Genomic DNA, 22,451 nt, shown 5'->3' with positions numbered 1-22,451 from the left:
AGCAGGGGAGGGACCGAGAGACAGGGAGAGAGAGAATCCAAAGCAGGATCTGCACTGTCAGCAGGACTTGAATCTACGAACCGGGAGATCATGATCTGAGCAGAAATCAAGAGTTGGACCTTTAACCCACTGAGCCACTCAGGTGCCCCTCATTTACTTTTCAAGCCAACTCTGTATGAAAAGTGTTCTTGTCACCATCTTGAAGCAGCATGGTGCAGTGGTTAAGGGACCAGACTCTGGGGTTAATATAAAACACTGGGTTTGAATCTCACCTCCACAACTTTTCGGGTATATGTCCTTCAGTAAGTTATTTAATCTCCCTGTGCCTAAGCTCCCATTTGTGAAATGAAAAATAACATTACTGTATGGTATGAAGATTAAATGAGTTAATACATTAGAATGCAATGCCTAGGGGAAGAAATGTATTTCAAAAAGAAGAAAGAGCTCAATTTGGATGAATCAGAAGATGACATGATTCCACTTACATGAGGTATCTAATATAGTCAAATACATGGAAGTAGAAAGTAAAATTGTGGTTGCCAAGGGTTGAGGGGAGGGGGAGACGGGGAGCTGCTCCTCACCGGGCATAAAGTTTCAAGTACGCACAGTGAAGAAGTTCTAGAACTCTGATGTACAACACTGCACATTTAGTTATCAATACTACCCCATACACTTAAAAATTTAAGACAGCAGATCTCATGTTAAGTGCTTTTACCACAATGAAGTTTTGTGGATTTTTTGTTTATTTTATAAAGAGAGAGCGCAGGGGTAGAGAAGAAGAAGAGGTGAGGGGAAGGGGAGGGAGCGAGAGGGAGGAGAGATGGGGGCGGGGGGGGGGGGGAGAGAGAGAGACAGAGAGAGAGAATCTCTTAAGCAGGTTTCACAGGCTTCATGCTCACTGCAGAGTCCGACATGGGACTCGATCCCACAGCCCTAGGATTGTGACCTGAGCCACAATCAAGAGTCAAATGCTCAACAGATTGAGCCCCCAGGTGCCCCTAAAGTTTTAAAAATAAAAATTAGGCAGAAAGAATATTACAACCTCTTCCTTACCAAGTTTTTTCTTGCACCGTACTTTACTAAATTTTTGTATAAATGAAGGGGAAAAGGGAGGAGGGAAAAAGCCCCTCATTTTTTAATGGCCTGAAATTATGTTTAATCTATTAAGTAAAAAACAAAAAAATTAACATTTCTTTTTGGTATTGAAGCACAAAAGGGGTACGGTTAAAAATAATGAGTCCCAAACTACAGGCAGTTCTTACTCAAAACACACATACAAACCTGCTTTGCAGGACTTCAAATACCAAAACTGAAAAGGATGGCATTTAAACACTGCCTTCACCAAACCACTTTATTTTAAAACTGTTATCTTTCTGACCTCCACATCACACAATAAAAGGAATTACAGAAGAAATTGCACCTGACTAGTCATCCCACTGTTTGGGGAGAAAAATCACAGATTCTTCAGAATACCTTTGAAAACCCAATAATCAGCAACGGCTGCCTTTTAAGGTAAGTCTTACCAAAACAGTTCACAATGGGTGGGATTTGGGGGGTGTTAACCTGTCTGGAGAAGAGCAAGGGGCCTTTGTCTTGAAGTAGTGTAGACACAGCAAGTATACTATACTGAAGAAACCCTAACAGTGTTTTTACTCACACTTTAAGATTGAGAAACAGCAATCTTTTTTTTTTTTTAACGTTTATTTTTATTTTTGAGACAGGGAGAGACAGAGCATGAACAGGGGAGGGGCAGAGAGAGAGGGAGACACAGAATCTGAAACAGGCTCCAGGCTCTGAGCTGTCAGCACAGAGCCCGATGCGGGGCTCGAACTCACGGACTGTGAGATCGTGACCTGAGCCGAAGACGGCCGCTTAACCGACTGAGCCACCCAGGCACCCCCCCATTTTTTTTTTATTAAAAAATTAAAACACCAGAGTGTGTTGAAGGTTGGGAAGGCAGATAAAGATGAGAGGATGAGGAGAGAGACGGGAACCTAAGCTCCAGGAAAGCCATGTGACAAAACTGGCTTTTTTTTTTTTTTTTTTTACAAGAATTCCTTTGGTGAAATATTTTTTAACAACAGCAAAGTGAAGATGCATGTTTATCCTAGCATCTTCATAAAATGTGTACTATGGTGCCAGCACCTACTGGTTTTGAGAGTCTAATTAATCTCTGAATATCCAATCTAAATAACTCAATTACAACTAGAGTAAGTGTGAAATAATTTCTAGTTTCCAGAAATTGGTAAATTTACCAAAAAAGTGCTTAGGAGCACATTATTTGCAAGTCAATCACTTCAAGAATACTACATAACGTTTTTCTTGAAAGGATTCAGGTAAGTGGCAGAATCAATCACTTAAAGAGAACTGAGGCACTCTAGAGAGGGTGCCAGAGACATGTGGCTTCCAGAGGTGCCTTGTTCATGTTTTACAAACATAAAAAAAGTCCTTGATTTCATAAAGAGACTCAAACTAAATTCGAGGAAAGTAAATTTAATAATTTAAAAGGAGCTAAAGGTAATAAAATGACTCGGGCATTGTCAGTGAATCAAACCAACACTTACTAAATAAACACTAATAGGAAGTTACGAAGGACACTGCCCCTACCCTCTTTGGTAGTTTGCAATATTGAGTATCTCAGCTGATTTATTCCATTTCAGAGGACAAGTTCCCCTGTAGCTTTGATAAAACCATTTCTCCACTGTAATCACTGAAGAAGCCCTTCATATTTTGGATTTCTCCTTCACTCCTGGACAGGTGTCTCCGTGCCATATGTAGACTGCCCACTTATAAAAACTGGATATTCGCTGGAGGAGTCTGTCTCAGTATTGCCCAGGTCTAAGTGTGGGTTAAAAGAAATAATGCAAGCATATCTAAAATGTAAAAGATAAACATCATACACATATTAGCAGTTACTTTTTTTCTTGATTTTCAAGAGCCTTCTAGTATCTTGAAAATATTTTGAATATTGTCTCTGTTATCAAGCATAACAGCCACTTAGCTTGCTCTGGCCTCCCCAGATTTGATAAATATGGAGCATTTAGGACTGAGCTGTGGGTTGCACCGACTGGAGACCTCCCTCTGGGCATACTCTTCAACCCTGACAGAGCATCCAACCAAGTCATATCCTTTCTTCTCTGCAAGATTTCAGAGACTACTTTGGTCATTATCCTCCACGGAAATACTATGTTGTTTTTTTGTTTTGTTTTGTTTACCACCTAGTACAAAGTAAATATTCTATTAAATAAACAGGGGGTAGCTGGGTGGCTCAGTCGGTTAAGCGTCCAACTTCAGCTCAGGTCATGATCTCATGGTTTGTAGGTTTAAGCCCCACATTGGGCTCTGTACTGACAGCTCACAGCCTGGAGCCTGCTTTGGATTCTGTGTCTCCCTCTCTCTGCCCCTCCCCCACTCACATTCGTTCTCCCTCTCTCTCTCTCAAAAATGAACATTAAAAAAATTTTAAATATGTTAAATGAAAGAAGAATGTGTCAGATTCCTTACCTGAAGAATTTCCCTAATCTACCAACCCAGGAATTCTTTCAAAGAAAAAACATGAGGTTAGTTTAATAAGACATATTCCTGGTGAACCCCAAAAAACTCTTAGTAAACATCACACTCTTTTCTAAATGCTTCCAAATCTTCACTGTAATTATATTTTATAATTTTCTAGCAATGATAATGTTGATCTCTAATTCCTAGAATTCATTCCCTTTTGAACAATTAAGGCACCATTTGCCTGTAAGTCTTATCTCTGGATAACTCATCTTCATGACCACTCAGTAATAAAAAGAAAATTGTGACAATAGCCTTGCATTCACATCTCCAAATTCCTTTAATCCAAGTTGGATTAAGTCTGCTAGTGATTCACTTAAAGTAAGTAAATTTAACTATTAATCACAGTAGCAGCTATGTATATGCAAAGCTTTAATGCTTATTAATAACTATTACTCTGAATGCTTAATACATATAAATGCATATTTGAAAATGGGTGTTATATTTAGAAAGATATTATTTTGAAAATGCTCCAGAACAGAACGATCTCTTACACAGATGAAGATTAATAAATGTTTGTGTAAATACGAAGTGAGTATCACAAAACTATGTGTTTCTTTTCCAACATTCATGTTTTTCTCTATCAGGTTAAAAACTCATTTTTTAAAATCGAGTTCTTCCCCAATTCTCAACATCTGTTCTTTCACAATAACAACCTTTATATCTGTGGCTATTTTATATTACCTTATAAAAACGCAAACCAAGTTACTGCCACACAATCTTTACTAAGACATTCTTGGTAAAGATGTATACATGTAGAAACTTTGTATTATATAAAATAAGATCCCTGGGGCGCCTGGGTGGCTCAGTTGGTTAACTGTCTAACTTCTACTCAGGTCATGATCTCACAGTTTGTGAGTTCAAGCCCTACATCAGGATCTCTTCTGTCAGCAAAGAGCCTGCTTCATGCTCCAGATCCTTTGTTCTCTCTCTCTCACAATAAATAAACAAGCTTTAAAAAATAAAGATCCCTTAATTCCACTTTATGTATCATACTTTGTGCAGTAAATATTGACAAGATGTATTCATTCATGAGTATCATTAGATTCTTTAAAGTTTACTTATGCTGACATTATTAAAGTATCACTTATTTAATCCTATTTCACAGAAGGAGGTGGAAACAGCATATAAAAATAACAGCATATTATTACGATCTTGCGTGGGTTTTGTATACCAGAAAATAGCCTGAACTTCCACTAAAGTTTAAATTGGCCACCTACTGACATCAAAGAATAAGGACATGTCATAAATCTGATGGAGTAAATTCCATTTCTTTGTATTTCAAGGTTAAAATCACCTATGAAAATTTCATAATTTCTCTCTCCATTTAACCAGGAACTATGGATGTGAAACTACATAATTCATCCATTTGTACTTATAACATGCAAATTATAGCTCTACAGAAGGTTTTCCTTACTAACATGCCAGGAAAACTTATTCAGTAGAGTCTGGTTTTGCTCACCAATTCAAGATGTTGATGTCTGTCTACAAGAGAGATAAAATGGGAGGAAAAATTCATATCGCTTAATCAAAGACAGGTACCAGCAGTCTATCAGGCACTGGGCTAGACCACAGGGATTAAAAAAAAAAAAAAAAAAAGGCGGGGGGAGGCAAAAGGCATGGCTTCTGCACCTTTAAAACTTACAGAATGGTAGAGAACACAGCTATATGAAAACACAATTACAACAAGAACATTAGAGCTAATATTTATTTAGCCTTTATTAAGTACTAGGAACTATACGAAGCTTTTAACACAAAGTACTTACTACCAAGTGACCCACATGGAAACCCTACGAAGTTCTTTGTGAAGCCTGACTTGCTAGCTCCAGGCAGACTTTATCTGTATGACTATGCCTTGTGTATTTTTCTACAGAAAAATACGTAACACAATGATAAATACCATACATGTTAAAAGCTAGTATAAAGAAAGGCGTAAGAAAGCATGTCTGGGATAACAAGGATGGTTTCACAGGGATTAAAAGTTCAAGGGGTTTACAAAATTAGAAGTCTCATAGAATGGTAAACTGGAAAATCTGGCTTAAGCCAGGTGTTCATAGCATAAATTGATTATTTTAATTGTTATCACAGTTTGGACTAGTGATCATGCCATTTCATTGCTATGAAGAATTACAGGTTGGCTTCACTTGAAACATAACCTCACTTTTCATATCCAGAATTAAATCTAAATAATTTAAGGATCAGAGCAAACTCAAGATCATGATACTTACTTTTAAAATTCCATACATTTAATACCATCTTTTAAAACGTATCACACTGGGGCGCCTGGGTGGTGCAGTCGGTTAAGCGTCCGACTTCAGCCAGGTCACGATCTCGCGGTCCGTGAGTTCGAGCCCCGCATCAGGCTCTGGGCTGATGGCTCAGAGCCTGGAGCCTGCTTCCGATTCTGTCTCCCTCTCTCTCTGCCCCTCCCCCGTTCATGCTCTGTCTCTCTCTGTCCCAAAAATACATAAAAAAACGTTGAAAAAAAAATTAAAAAAAAAATAAATAAATAAAATAAAACGTATCACATAATACACTTACATATATGTTTTGTCCTTTAAATTTACAACCAGATCCATAACAAAATACAGTGGCTTTTATTTTTTTAATCTTAAACTATCAGGATTTAACTACTTAATGAATTCTCTTACAGAATATGCAATGTGGATTGAGTACTGAGAACAAGATGAGATTCCAAATTCCATATATAGCATGCTCCAGGAGAAAGATTCACTGAATTTTGCAAACTGAAATCAGAGATGACCTGAAGGTCAGGAAAAATTGATCAGGCCTCTTTATACTCGGGGTGAAACAGAACTCTCCAAGCCCCTCCCACCTTGCTTTAATTCCAAGTTCAAATACAAACATGCAACTACTGAATCATTATAGTTCCCTCTGCCCACAAACCTCTCTGCCAGGAAAGAACAGACATTAGAGCATCAGTAGCACGAGAGAAGGACATGTACCATGTAATAAGTTTGCACGCCAGGTGCTTCTGGCATCAGGTGTCAATATAGTTACCTCTAACTGCATCCATGAGAGTCTCTGATCGTTTTTCAAACATGAATCAACTTCCATGTTTTGGACTTGCAAGACTGAGAAAGAGATTTGCTTTTGTCCCAGGTACTGAGAACAAGGTTAGACTTAAATGTCTTAACTGAACTTAAAATGTCTATTTTTTTCTCAAATACTTTAAAAAGTTTGAAACCACAGACATGAATCAGAAGTAACCCTAGAGAACATTTAATTAGCCCCATCCACGGCACAAATTTCCCACGTTTCTGATGCATACATAATCCAATCTTGGCTCAAAATTTACTCACCAGAGTTACATTGCTTTTGTTTTTATCTATACATGAAACATTTACTGAATGACTGCTGTGTGTTACGAGCTACGCTATGTGCTGGTGCTGGTGGAATGCAACAAGCAAACCCTGCTTTCATGGAGATTACATTCTAGTGGAGAGAAACAAGCAACATAAATACCAGCTAGTAAAAAGGAACTGAGAACAACAAAGCAAGGAGAAAGAAAATAGAAAGTAACAAGTAATAAAAAGTGAGAATAAAAATAGACTAGAGAGTACCAGTGGTGGGAGGCTGCAACTTTAAGACAACCATGGAAACACAAAGATGAGGGGACCATGTGGATATATGGGGAGAACTTTCCCAGCAGAGGAAGGAGGCTGTGCAAAGGGCTGGAAGGATAACTTGTGCCAGCGCAGCTTGGAGCAGGAATGAAGGAAAGTAGTAGAGAGAAAGATCAAAGAGGAGTGGGGAGAGGCAAGAATAATACAGCCTTGCAGGCCACTGGTTTTTCCCGAGCGAGCTGGGGAGCTATGGAGGGTAGCACTGTGAGCAGCACTGAGGTGGCATGATCTCATTTATATTTTACAAGAGCCACTCTGCCTGTCGAGTGCAGAAAAGAAGGCAGAGGTGTCAAGGAAGAAGCAGGGTGAACAGTTAGGAAACTTGCAATGCTCCAAGTGAGAGATGTCATGTTAGATTTAGCAGTGGAAGTGATGAAAAATAGATCCTACATGCAATTAGAAGCTAGATTCAAAGATTTTCAGGCAGATTTGATGTGGGAAATGGGAGATAGTCAAGCAGGATGCTGAGGCTTTGGACTCAAACACCAAGGATGCCCTCACCTGGTACATGGAAGATAGGAGGCAAAGCAGGAAGCTAGGTGAGCAGCTGGGCTCAGGAGTTTGGAGATCAAGAAAGTGATCTGGGCTGAGATTCTAGACAGCTGTCAGCAAACACAAGGCATTCTAAGCCAGGAGCCAGGTTAAGAGCACCAAAGGAGTCAATTTTAACAAAAAACAGGAGAGCTCCAAGGAGGAGCTTGGCAAAGGTAAGAGTTCTGGAAGATGAAGGAGAATCTCAAAAAGAGACTGAGAAGGAACAGCCTAAGGAAAAAGAGGGAGAGGGTGGCGTCCTTGAAACCAAAGAAAGAACCTCAGGAAGGCATGATGTACTGCGTCCAAAGCCTATGGCAGGTCAAGTAGGATTAGGACCAACAACTGTCTTTGGGATGAGCAACACAGGGCATGGTAATCTTGACAAGAGCAACACTGGTCAGCTGGTAAGGGCAAAACCTGTCTGGAAAGGGGTCACAAAAGAATGGGAAGAGAAGAACTGAAGAGGAGGAATATATGCAACTGTGTCATGTAAAGAAAAGGACATAAACAAGGCAGTAACTAAAAGATGAAGTGAGGTAGAAAGGATTTTTTTAAAGACGGCAAAACAGCAATTTGTGCCCACTTACGGGAATGATCCAGTAGAAGGGGAAACTTTATGCAATAAAAGACGGAAACAGCTGGAATAATAGCTTTAAATGGGAGAGAGAGGAGCTCTCAACCACGAGTGCAAGGCTGCGCTCAGCAGGAGCACAGACAGTGCATCCACAGGTACCGGAGGAAGGCAGGGCATCTGGCAGGTGCAGGCAGGAACATGTGAGGATGCAGAGGAGATGACGAAGTTTGCGGATGTTCTCATTCTGATTGTTTCTATTTTTCCCTGTGACAAAGTAAGCCACAAACCTTCCTGGGATATATAAGATAATAAGATCCAAGAAATGTACATGGGGTCTTGTTAATTCATGCAAGGAGTTAAAAGTTAGGGGAAAATACTTTTAAGCACCTTCTCATATGATTAGATTATTGATAACATCTTTGTCATTTCTCAAAAACTTCATTCTACAGAGTAAGAGACAAAATCTCTTTTGGAAAAAAAAAAAAAAAATGAGACTTTGTTACCGAAGTCTTGTTACACATGTGTCTGTGTATTTTAAAACAGAAATCTGAATTCCAGGTAAAGTTTTAATAATATAAAAGGAACAGTAACAAGAGTAAAAAAACTATTTTGCCACATGTTAACTATATATATACAGTGTTATGCCTTCTTTCAAACTCTACCTCCAATCACAATTTTATATATCTCAGGTGCTCATGTTTTCTTTCTAATGGCAATGTAATGTTCTACCACATTACATAATTATTTCCCAATCACTAGGCATTTGGAGGTTCCCCCCAGTTTTTTTTTCCAAATTATATATTATACATCTATAAATATCTTCATGCAAAATGAGTTTCTTTTATTTCCTTATACTATAATCCAAATGAAATTCCCAAATCAAAGAATATTAGCAGTTTACACATGAACTCCAAAAGCACAGACCTCACCATATTAACTTCTGCACTGCAGTGTTTAATTTGGTACTAATACATACAAGTTATTCAAAATAGGTGTGTTGAATTAATGAGCAAAAGAATGAAAAATATCAAACATGCCATGATATTATCTGGAATATGTACAGAAAATTATTCCAATTTATTTTACAACTAGAAAGGCTCTTCCTAGGGTACAACTAGTGCTGAGTTGTTTCCAACTTGCTAATTTAGTAAGTATAATGTTACTTTAATTTTCATATCTAATTATTAACAAGGTTTAACACTTTTCCAAGAGTATATTTGCTAATTGCATTTATCTTGCTGTAAAGAGTTTACTTAATATGCTATGAGCATATTTTTTCCTTTAAACAAATGTACCACAATATTTTTCCAATCTGTTGCCTTGCTTTTAAAACCTCTAGAGGTTTAAGAAATTATAATGTAATGAACCATGTCACCGATAAAGGCTAGAAGAAAATCACTCCATTCCTAGTTTCTTTAAACTTGAGATTCTTAAACATCAATATTAATGAGAATATAAGATCTAAATTTCATTTACATTGTTTTTACTCATATTATTTCCTTTTCTCAACTATTTAATAATTCTTTTACCTGCTGTCTTCTCTGATTTGTTGAATACTAGACCCTTACAAATACCTGGATCTATTGCTCAAATTGTTATTCTGCTCCATTCATCTCTTTTCTGATTTTCACAATATATTACTATGTCATATAATAACATATTACACATTTGAAGTAATTTCTATCTAGTCACTCATTACTGTTCCCCCAACCTCATCACTATTCCTTCAACAATCATTTTTAAAATTCTATAAAGTATCTTACAGGGATTTAAACTACATACATGTAATTAAATTACATTAAGTACATTAAATCCATCTACTAATCTAGGAAATATCATTGTGACTATTTTAGCTTTCACAATTAAGAACTGAATGTATCATATAACGGAGAGGTAGGGCACACACAGGTGCTTGATCAGAAACCTGGATCTGAATCTCAGCACTAACAGGGCTAAGTTAGTTACCTAACCCCTTTGCACTTCCATTAATTGACCTTTGGTTAATGAGCGAATACACATAAGATGCATACACACACAGGCATAAAGGATGGCCGTTGTTTCAGGGTCTACCATAGTTTGACTTTTTGCTACATTTCTAATCAGCTGCCCTTAAGTGTGCATTACACCCCAGGAGATGAAGATTAGAGATTTTCGCACAGAGCGTATTCAAGGAAAAATGACAAACTGTTATTACTGTAGGTTCTCTGGGGGAGCCTGGGTGGCTCAGCCAGTTAAGCATCCGACTATTGATCTTGGCTCAGGTCATGATTCAAGAATCCAAGCCCTGCATCAGGCTCTGCACTGACAGCACAGAGCTTGCTTGGGATTCTCTCTCTCTGCTCCCCCCACCCCACTTGTGCTCTCTCTCCCTCTCTCTCAAAATAAATAAAAAACATTTTAAAGAGAACTCTAAGTTCTTTGGATGAATTTTAACATCAGAAATCACTTAAGAGACAAGTATGAGAAAGAATAGTAAACTAAAAATTCTACCTATTTTCCTGACATAGAAGTGAATAAAATGAAAGATTTTAGAAGAATTCCCAACAAGCTTGCTTTCAACAGTCATGCCAAACGGTTTTGTGTTTTCTGCATGTTTTCCAGCCTCCCCAACTTCCTTGCAGGGGGAGGTCTGTGGGCCCTGCATGACCTCTGAAACATACATGCCACTTAACCTACAAAATCACCAACGGCCATGTTACAGTGACTTTGCTGGTCCCAAATGGGGGGAGGAGGAGTATCAGAAGCCATCTTCTTCAGGATTGTATAGTAAATATTAGAATTAGGTAGACTCAGCGGCAACTGCTTCAGGTTTCACCCTGATTTTAATTTATAATGAGGCCTGTATTTCAAGAATCTTTGAAGTCCACCGTTAGATGTGTTTGCAACTCATTTTCAGTCATTATACTTTACTTTTTGAAATGACAGGCAATTGCTAACCAACCGTTAAATGGTCAATGTTTAGTCCTTGAATAGGATGCTCACAATTTTAGTTTCCAATTTCCTCTCTATGTTGTAGGGAATGAGTTCCTGACATGGAGTCATAAACTAAGCCCAAAAATATAAGGAAGTTTTATGTGAAAGCTTCCATTACTAAAATTCTTTTTATTCCAAAGCTATTACTTTCAAGTTGTTATTAAAGCTATTCATTATTTGCCTCTTGAAAGGGAGATACATCTTTTTCACTAGGAACTGAACTATTTTTTCTATAAACAGGCATATAAAATACTACATTATAAGACATATATAATATCACAGCCCCAACTGGTCCCTTACCATAAGCCAAGATTATATTCTAACAAACAGGTCACATTTTTACCACTTTCTTATTCAACCCCTACACCTAGCCTAGCCAAGAAAAACTGCTACTTTCTTCAATGCTTTAAATTTGTCACCCCCCCTTTCCCCCAGCACAAAAGTATCCTTCCCTCAGACTACCTATGTTTATAACCTTCTTCGAGACCCAGTTCAAAACTTCATCTGTCTTGCTAGAAGTAAATCTTATATAATGTAAACTGAAACTTGAAAGACAGTACTGTCTCACTTTCAAATTACTCATTATGTCTTTCTTTCTGTTCAATTTATATTACAGAATTTTTACTCATCTGTTACCAGCTCTGAGCAACATTAAAATCTAACTATATAATTTTATTTCCCTTGCTTATAAAATGTTCATAAGGTGATGACAGAGATGGTTACACCTGATAACAAGAGCTACCATTTACTGAAAGCCAGGTACTTACCTGCACATGCACGAGCTCATTTACTTTCCACTACAACCTATTTTCTAAGTGCTATCATAACACTCGTTTTAGAGATGTGAAAACTGAGGCACATGGTGGTAACGTGCCAACGGCTGCACAGCTTACATGTGAATGTCTAACAGTGAGGCTTTACTTTGCCAGGTACTGTAAAAACAACTTACAAGATAACTCATTCAATCCTCATAACCACCCTATAAGGCAGGTATTGTCCCCATTCTTCAGGTGAGGAAACTGAAGCCCAAGAATTAACACTAGCACCCAGGTAGTATGTGGCCGGCCAGGGTGTGAGCCCAGCCAGTGTGGACCAGAGGCTTCAAGCTTCACCATGCTTCTCCGCTTTCCGAATTAACAGTGCAGCAACTGAGTACGTACCTGAGGTTTCTAAGTGTTCAACTACAGCAACGTCCTGTTGAGTATTATATCCGTGCATTCCTTACCTTTACATATGTGGCCTACACCTATTTTTTTACCTACAATCTTTGGTATATTTAAGCGCTTAATATTTTTAAAGTACGGTACTAAGTGCAGTGAGAGAATACAAATGCTATTCACGCTTTATTTAGGTAACACGATGAGTTTCTGGTCTACCAGTGGAGAGGAGTCATGGTCAAAAACACATATTGCAACAAGTTAAATGCCATGAGCATGGCTCAGAGAAAGTATCAACATTTTGCAGCGGCCCACTAAGAAAGCTTTCATGATCACGCTGGACCTGGCAGAATGAGTAAACATCCTACAGATACTTTTATTGTAGAGTTAACAACACATTACTGTGTTCTCATGTTTGTCTTTCCCCAGTAAGGTCTTTTAAGAACAGGGATTATTTTTCTCTGAGTCTCTCTAGCACTCAACAAAGTCATCACTCAGAAAATGGCTGTGGGACAGGGGTAGAGAGAATGTAATGGAAAAGCCCATTCCAAGAAGAGATCAGAAGCTTAAAGGGAAAAGCAGAAAAGGCATTTTTAAAATTTTAGTTGCTGTGCCACAGGCAGTATCTCTGTGCTGTTCAACTCCCGGGGCCCAGTTTTCACCGTATTCCATGTGAACGCAGCCCCGGGGGGGGGGGGGATATGGAGCCCCTGGCGTTGCACAACTCAACAGCCCCGACTACAGGCATTGCTGTCCACAGCCCTTAGCGAGATAAAGAAATGTCCTAACCAACTCTGCTTTTCTCACTGACATTCCTTATGTGCCACGGCTGTACGTCTGAACTCATGTACTTTTAACTCATGTTAAAAGTTTCTATTTTAAAAGTAACATCCACATGATATCGTGGAAAATAATAATGCCAGTTTCAGAGAGAAGTGGCAGTTGTCACAGCGCAGTTGAGCACGGTCAGACTCCAAAGCCAGACTTCTTGGGCGCTAACTCAGGTTCCGCCCCTCAGGAGCTTTGTGACCATGAGAAAATCACTTCCTCTCTTTCCGTCTAAATGTCTTCATCTTAAAAAGAAAAAGAATATTACCTGCCTGGATTCTTATGAGGCTTCTGTGAATATACGCAAAATGTTGAGAAAAGTAGCTGGCACAGAGTAAGTGCTGGACAAGCGTTAGGTGCTGTTTCCTGGGCACTGGGAGCTAAGTCGATTGCCTATTCACATTCTGCCATGAAGACTGACTTCTGAGACTCCCCCGGTGCTGGACAGAGAGATGATGAAATCAGAGACAGAAGAACGCTGATCACATGCTGGTGACCCCCCGTGACACTGCGGTCTTGCTGTGAAGTGAAATTCTTGCCATGTGGCTTCTGACACACAGTCCAGACCGCATCATTCCTAACAGTGGTGCTATTATTTAATAAAAGGCTGAAACATACAGCATGCAGTACTCCCAACTCAAGTTTAGAAGTATCTGTAAAACTTGGCTATCAGGGAGATTACATTTTAAATGTAGAAAACACGTTTTGGGGTTTCTGGTGAGATTTTCCTCCTGACAAAGTTTTCTCCACAGAAGTGCTCCTACTATTTACTCTGAAGGTCGAAGGAAGAAGAAAGTGAAGAGAAATGAAAAGAGCTGTAGACTGGGAGGATCGCATCAAGGAACCAAGCTGGATCAGAAAACGAAAAAAAGTCTCCTGGACTTTTCAGTAAGAAGGCAAAGACTGCTTGCTATCTGAGATCTACCAGCAGGTGCTAGATCATTAGATGTGTTAAAGCCAAAGACACCAGAGCAAAGTCAGTCAACTTAGACTGTGTTCTGGCTTTGAGCTTAAAACATAGAAAGAAATGAGGATGAAAAAGAATGTTTTATACTGAAGTCACTAAACAACTCACACAACTCATGTGAACAGATTTCTGTCCTCTTACTGTAACTCACTCGAGAAGGGTGTGGCCGCAACACTACTACACAAACATAATTAGGTCATAACCCTCCCTGTAACTCTGCAATGTCAAGGCCACCAGAGAGAAAAGTGGGGAGGGGCAGGGGTTACATACATAATGTGTGTGAAACAAGGAAACAGAGGAAGTGAAACAAAGTTTTACTTTACGTGACAGTTTCATGCTGGTAGAGACCATAAATCCAACAAAGAAATCCTGCTTTAAGAGATGAAACTGAAAGAAATGGCAACTGGTCCGGGGGCGGGGGAGGGAGGTGGGAGGGGGAGGTGAGGGAGTAGAAAAGAAAACAATTGCAAAAAAGTAAAAATAAAAGTACATCAGCTGATATTTTAAAAATCTGGTTGATTCTGACTAACCTTGCTTACCTCACAGGAAATTCTTTATTGACATTAATCTCAGTAACGAATGAGTCTTTGATCCAACAAGACTTCACATTTGCTTTGCATCAAAGAATAAGAATTCAAAGTGCTATTTGGGGGAAAAAAAGTCATATTGTTAAAAATATTACTCAACAAGTTATAAGAGACCGATTCCAAGCAGCAATATGCAGCCACAAACTGTGTTCCAGCAGAGGGAGCACCGGGACAGAGGCGACACCGGAGAAACTGATGTAGATCTAAGATCGATTCAATAACCCAGCGCTATGTAAATCAACATGTCAATTCCCAGGAAAAGTTTTGAATACTGATGAATATCTGAATATCTGTACTCCCTACAGAGGCACTAAATCATTGCTTATAACGAACAGTAGACTACATGCCAACACTGTGGGGAAAGGGCTAAATTAGACAGCCTGGTCCCAAAACCCAACTCTAGACACCAGCGAAACCAACCTGAGAAACCAAAGGAAACTCTGGTGAAAACAAAAACCTAAAATAATGCCCTACTCAAACAGGCACTCAGTAAGCTGATTTTTTTTTTGCAACTTGTAAAGAAAACAGAATCCTTAAACTAAAGCAAACACTAATACCAGATTTCTGATGCTTCTTTTACCGTGACTCATTTAATACAGATTAACTACACTCTATTGCTTGACAGCTTTATCTTTCTCAAAGGTTTCTGTTGAAGGCCCCACAGACTCTTCCCATTCCCGTAATTCCTGGCCACTTGCTATGCTTTACTCACCCTGGAGTAACCATCTCGGCAAAGGATTTTTTTTTTTTTTTTAACGTTTATTTATTTTTGAGACAGAGAGAGACAGAGCATGAACAGGGGAGGGGCAGAGAGAGAGGGAGACACAGAATCTGAAACAGGCTCCAGGCTCTGAGCTGTCAGCACAGAGCCCGACACGGGGCTCGAACCCATGGACCGTGAGATCATGACCTGAGCTGAAGTTGGATACTTAACCGACCGAGCCACCCAGGCGCCCCAAAGGATTTCTAATACTACAAAATTCAAAGAAGCAAGAAGGTTTCGGAAAGAAAGTAAGAGTTTAAAAGTTGGGGGCTGGCGGAAGACCAGACACAAAGGATGTTTAATCTGGTTGTATCATTTCCAGCTAAAAACCTCCCATGACTGTCCCTGTATAGGCATGGCCAATTAATCCTAATCAGTCCAACCCTCCCCCCAATGAGCACCCCCATCACCACCCTTCACTCACTTTATGCTTCAAATACTGCTTTGATTGTTCTGTGCCTTTACATCTGCTGTTAATGTTACTTTAAATGCCCAGCAGAGTAATATAAAGAGCAAAAGACTCTGAGTCTTTGTTTTTTTTAATCTTGACTTTGTACTGGTGACCTTGTCATTTAACTGCTGTAAACTATTTCCACATCCAGCAAAAGGGGAACCTGTGCCCCATCTATTTCAGAGTTAGAAGGATTAAATGAGATAGCATATGTAAGTAATGCAGGGTGCCTAATAGAAACCAAAGCACTAAATACATATTAGTTCCTTTCCCAGCTCCCTCTATATCCACTGAACTCCTACTCACCCTTCAAACCCCAGTTTAAATGTTTTTATAAAACCTATGTGTTCTATTTACTTCTCTCCAAAAGAATCCATTGCCTACTCTGTTTCCCGCTCTTAGAGAAACTTTTGTTGTATTTTAATCATTTGTCGATGATCTTTCTATTAGAGAATGAACACCTCCAGGATGAGATTTTTTTTAATTACTGCCTACTCCAAATCTGACAGAATCAATAATACAGCTTACTTAGCATTTTGTGAATAAATGAATGATTTCTTTAAACTGTTAGAAACTAAAACCCTTAGATGGCCTTTCAAATATTCTGATAATACACTTTTTTAAGAAAAATCCCATTTTAAAGTGGTACCCTAACAGAAAGGAATTATTATTATTTTTTTAACATTTACTTATTTTTGAGACAATGTGAGAGAGAGTGCAAGCGGCAGAGGGGCAGACAGAGGGAGACAGAATCTGAAGCGGGCTCCAGGCTCTAAGCTGTCAGCACAGAGCCAGACGCAGGGCTCGAACTCACGGACCGTGAGATCATGCCCTGAGCCAAAGTCGGATGCTTAACCGACTGAGCCACTCAGGCGCCCCGGAATTATTTTTTTTTTTTTAATGTTTCTGCTCACTATTCATTTAATCAACAAGTGCCTCCTACAGGCTAGGAATACAGCCATGAACAAAATGAACAAAAGCTATGTCCCCATGGGCTTTGTATTTACCACAGGTAAATCTGTGAAAGAAATTATCACAGCAAACTTGTCTGAAAAGATATCAAAAGCCACATTTTGTCTTATTCATCATCTACTAAGAATGAAAAGGATCAAAAAACAAAAATAAAAAAAAAAATTCTCACCACACATAAAATTTAACTACTTAAAAAGTAGCATGAAATTAACCCAGATTTAGTGTACTAAACAAGCAAAACTGATTTAAAGTCCCTAAAAAAAAAAAAAAAAAAAAAAAAAAAAAAAAAAAAAAAAAAAATCATGTTAGGGACCCATTTCCTTGCAGCTAAAAAGAATTCTGTGACTTCTCCTTTGGGAGGTAAGTAATTTTTGTGACTTAAAGATGTTACAGTACAACATGCTCTGCACAATCCTAATTCGAAACGTGGCCTATTTCAAAGCATGTTTATGACCTTAACATTCCTCATTTGATAAGAAAGCTTTTATGGTACTCTGTAGCAATGCTTCTATTCGAAGGGTCTTTCAGAGAAGGGAGGTGGGTCACACCAGGACCAGATCAGGACCACGTCTCAACTGGGATGCACCGTCAGGCAAGCAGCCCAAGTGCCACAGAATGAGGCTGAAGTAAGAGGTGTCTATGGTTCCTGCACACCAACTCTTCCGATCTTACCTCAGGTTTAATCCTCTTTGTCGCATCCACCTTGTTCCCCAAGCAAGCCCTATGCTTTCCTTTCTTTATTCATTCCCTGGCTGAGAAGGTCCTTCACGCATCTCTGTCCAAACACCACTCATGCATCAACAATCCAATTCCAGGAGGAAGCCCTTCCTTTCAGCTTCTGTTAGGGAACTGTACCCTTTTTGAATGCATCAGCCCTCTCTCCGGGGAGAGACTTTCTTATGGAGCCTCGCAAGTCCTACCTGGCTTTATTCCCACCCTGCTACTCTTACAACACAGTATCTCCAAGGGGGCCTTACACACAACAGGGGCTCAATTTTCCCAGCCAATAAAAAAGAGTACACATAATATCCAAATACACAATACTTGCCATGCTTCATTCAAAGATCTCTGTAAAACATTATTCAGTTTCCAAATCACAAGATTCGGTCTCACTGAACATATCTTGCGACCTACAATTATGTTTCTCTCTAGGTCAGAAGAAACAATAAACATGGTCCAGGTGTCCCAAGCAGAGAATGCTGAGAATACTGAGGAAAGAAACCTGATCACTTGGCTTTAACCACAGGTTATTTATCGAAGGGTCCTGAAGGCACAGGTAGTTCCTCTACAGACAGGTTTCATTTCAGCTGTACTTTCTGGTCATTTGGGACCTTCATGTGCCAACTTAATATTTTACTGAGAGCCTTGCCCTGCTTCAGTAATTAACAGTACAATAAACAAAAGAAAGGTCAGCAATGAAATAGTTTGGATGTAAAGTGCAGTGAGCTGGGGTTTAGGCTCACGGTTCCTGAACGTGGAATTATATAAATGGGTCTCACTTCCTCTTACAGACTGCAAGGAAGGGGGTGAAATACAGACTATGTCAAACAAGTGGTGAATGGACAAATCTTTAGGAGTTCTAGGTTTCAAGAGCTTTCAAGTCCCAGTCATAGGGAGAAAAAAAATACTTCAACAGCACCCTAAAGGAAACAAACTGAAGTATGGGATGAAACATTTATAAAGCATCAGCATTGTGTCTTAGAAAAATTACTAGTGAGATTTATGTCTCAACCCCCTACTTTCCCTCAAAAGTGCTTTCTAATAATACCAAGCACATTCCAAACAGCTTCCGTCTGCCAAGAACTTGCCAATTGTGCCTCCCCTGCTCAGCAACCAGGGTGAAAAATCAATGCCAGGGGAACCTTAATCCTTTCATTTTTAAAGTAATTGCAAACATCTATCTTGCTGGGCATTTATCCACAGGGGGAGTGGCTCCTAAATGAATTTAATAAGTGAACATGACCTTTAATAGATAATTTGGTTCCCAACAGGAAAGCAAGAGAGGCAAAAGGAAAAAGGAGAATGGGTGGATATGGATTTAAAGGAAAAAGTTAGAAAAACAAGGAATTCACTTGGGGAAAACATGAAAGCAAGAGGTAATACAATAGTAAAAACAATAGGAGAGAAAAATAATACTACATCTAAAGATAAATAACTAAATAAGAAAAGAGTAGGGGTAGCAAAGAAAAGAGTCCAGAATCACTTAATTAACTTTAAAAATTATCTTACTGGGGCTTTAAAACTGATAAGTTCAGAGCTTGGAATCCTAGAAAAAGAAAGGGGCTAGCAGTAAAAAAAAAAAAAAACAGTGAGACGCTACAGGAAGGAGACCTTCCTCTCATAAGCCCTAGGGGGGCATCAGGTAGGGCTGGATCAAGGTGATGAGTGGAATTCCTAGAAGTACTGAGATATGCAACAATCACGCGGATTCACTTGTCCGTGAGTGACAGAAGATTCCACGCGGGCTCCGGGGAGCCCACAGCGAACACCACCCACCTCCGCCGCCCCACAACCTTCGCGGGAGCCTTTGATGCTGGAGTAACAGACAGATGGGCTCTCAAGGAGCAAGAGAAGCGAGAATTCTCGGGACCAGCAAGCCCCGACGGGAACCCCGGAGGGGCAAAAGGAATGCAGCGACCAGGGCCAAGGACGCCCTTCCAAGAGCGCGAACTCACCGATGCCGAGCCCCACGACCAAGCGGCCGGCGAGCAGCGTCTCCTTGTTGTTCGCCGCGGCCAGCACCGCGGAACCGGCCGTGAAGAGGGCACTGGCCAGCAGGATGGCGGCGCGGCGGCCGAAGACGCCGTTGAGGGCCCCGCCGGCCAGCGCCGAGACGGCGGCCGCCCCCACCGTGCTGGACACGAGCAGCTCCTGCCACAGCGCGTCCAGGCTGAGCTGCCGCTTGAGCAGCAGCATGGCCCCCGACACCACGCCGGTGTCATAGCCGAACAGGAAGCCGCCCAGCGCGGAGAAGACGGCCACCACGTACACGAAGGCGGGGGTCTCGTCCTGCTGGAACTGCCGCCGCGCCGCGCGCTCCAGGTCCCCGACGCCGCCGCCCGCGCCCGCGCCCTGCAGGCTGGCGCTCGACTCGGCGGCCGCCAGGAGGCTGCGCTCCCCGGCCGCGCTCGCCGCGTCCGGCTCCTGCTGCTTCCTGCGCCGCTCGCCCATGAGGCTGCTCAGGCTCCGCAGCGTGTACTCCACATTCTCGCTCGCCTTGCGGGACATAGGGCAGGGGCCCGGGACTTCCCGGGGGGACGAGGCTCCGCGGGCCGGCGGTCTCGGAGGGCTGGACAGCCCGAGAGGGCAGGAGCAACGGCCGCCGCCTTCGTCCTCCGGGCTCCCGCTCCGGCTGCCACGGCCGCAGCCGCCGCCGCCGCGGCCGCTCCGGGGAGAAAGTTGCTGCCCGCCGAGCTCCGGCGCTGCGGAGTTGGAGGCTGGCGGGTCTCACTCGAGACTCACGCCCCGCGCCTGCCGAGCTGGCGCTGCGGAGCGGGCGGGAGGCGGGGCCCCGGGTCACGTGCACCCTGGGCCAGCGGGGCAGGGCCGCGGAGAGGCTCCGCCCCCTCTCTGGGCGGGGCCAGGCTCAAGCCTGCTGGGACCTCCAAACCCCACCCTCCTGGTTGAGGGCGACCTGTGACCAAGGCTCCTTAATTTAGGGGACTGGTATCTGCAGGGAATGAACACTGGCTTGGGGGCCGCAACTGGGGAGCAGGCCAATGTGGGAATGCCAAATAACAGGCTTCCAGACGGCAGAAACGGCCTGCAATGCTTGCATGGTATGGGAGGCTAGGGAGAGAACCCCTCAAAACATCCTGATAGGCCTTCTAACAACCTGGGGCTGGCCAGAGCTGGAAAGGGCCTAGAAAATATATGCTGGTATGGCACATGGCAAGCCTTCCTTCTTTTATAACATTGTGACATAACTGAGTTTGTTCTGGAGCATTCAGGACTGTATCCTCCCATTTCCATAAGCAGTTTCTTCTCATTGCCAGTCCTTCCTCAATTTATGCTTATTGCAAAGACATGGTGCATCTTAATTCTTTGAGGAGATAATGTATCTCCCCAGGTGAATGCCAAAATTCCTTCCATGAATCCCTGATGTGTAAAGGAAGATTTACATTTATACATTCTTGTATAACCAGGTAGTTCCCACTGGTAGAAAGTAAACCCCTAGAATCCAATCTGTGATTTAATAGGCAACATCCACCTCCCTTCCCCAACATGCTTACCAAAAAAAGAAGGATGTGCCTTATTTTCTTGTAACAAAGCAAAGATGGCATTATTTGTGACCAATTTTTTTTAACTGTTGAATTCATCGCCAGTTGTTGAGTCCCCTCCCTCCACTTTGATTTAAATCATTTGTAAATCATTTTATACAGTTACACTTCAAAAGAGAAAGAAAGATTACCTTGACTTTCTAATTTGCTTTCATTCTTCAGGCTGAGGGCACGAAGTAAAGCAGGATAGGATTCGATTTCTCACAGTTCCAGATCTCTTTTATTTCCTCTTTTCGAGCAAAAGATCCTTAGCCTCAGACCTATTTTTCATGAAGTCTAAACGATTTCCCTTTTAGAGAAAGGGATTTTGTCATCCCTATTTCAATAAAAAGTTATATTAGAATTTGTCAAAATTGCTTTCATTTGGATTATCTGTCATGATTATCTCCATAATATAACACTTTCTTTTCCAGAGACCAGGACAAAACGGATGAATGAGCTCAGAGGACTTAACTGCTTAAACTTACTGTGTGGCATTAAAGCAAGGCTCTATCATCATTCCCAGAGATCAGTTAAAGAGAGAGAGCTTTTAGCTCCGGAGCAAGGAATTCCTTAATATTCAGACTTGAGGAAAGATTCAAGTGAGAGCGTTAGCTTTTTCCGCCTCTATTATAGTAAGCCTGCGCCCCCTAGTGGTGAGTCGGTTCACCACTGCTGAAGAGACAGGCTCCCCAGATGAGATTCATCTGATACTGGTTAACAGTTCCTCTTGCTGAGATGCAACAAACTGTCTTTCATTCCAGGCAGGTGTACTGAATGCTCCTGAGCATCCCTTGCTGGAGATTCAGATTTTGTGTCACGGAACACTAAACCACTTAAAATTGTTCTGCTCTGTATCATTAGTGGATTTATATACCTAAGGTCAGTTTACATCTAAAAAGAAATATGACATGAAAAAAAAAAAAAAGGCATCAGAAAGTTAAGCAGAGTTCTCTCTGGCATTGGAAGGAGCCAAGTTTATTTTAGCACCTGAGATGAGTCCTAAATGGAGTTTCCTGGACTCTGCCTCAAGTGCAGACTGTGTGAAATGGAAAACTCATCACCGGAGGATCAAAAGGCATGAGCCCCATCACAATCACTGTTTCACTGTGCAACTTCAGACAAGCCTCTAGATTAGATTGTGCTTTGTTTGTATTGTTTGCAGAACAGGTAAATGGTGCAGC

General features: G+C 41.1%; 1 protein-coding gene across 1 annotated transcript in view; it reads right to left on the bottom strand.

Annotated features, from left to right (window-relative positions):
* The window catches only part of SLC2A13 (solute carrier family 2 member 13), a 378,633-nt gene extending 358,274 nt beyond the window's left edge, over positions 1–20,359 (bottom strand). Inside the window, exon 1 of the mRNA XM_019452458.2 lies at positions 19,684–20,359. Coding sequence (XP_019308003.1) covers positions 19,684–20,236 — 553 coding nt within the window. The 5' untranslated portion in view covers positions 20,237–20,359. The remainder of the gene's footprint in view (positions 1–19,683) is intronic.
* Positions 20,360–22,451: the final 2,092 nt, after the last annotated feature.

Source organism: Panthera pardus, unplaced genomic scaffold, assembly GCF_024362965.1.
Source record: "Panthera pardus isolate Hobbes unplaced genomic scaffold, ASM2436296v1 HiC_scaffold_6, whole genome shotgun sequence".
In the NCBI taxonomy this organism is placed as follows: domain Eukaryota; kingdom Metazoa; phylum Chordata; class Mammalia; order Carnivora; family Felidae; genus Panthera; species Panthera pardus.
The sequence above is the reverse complement of the archived record's forward strand: the minus strand, read 5'-3'. Positions and strand labels throughout refer to the sequence as shown.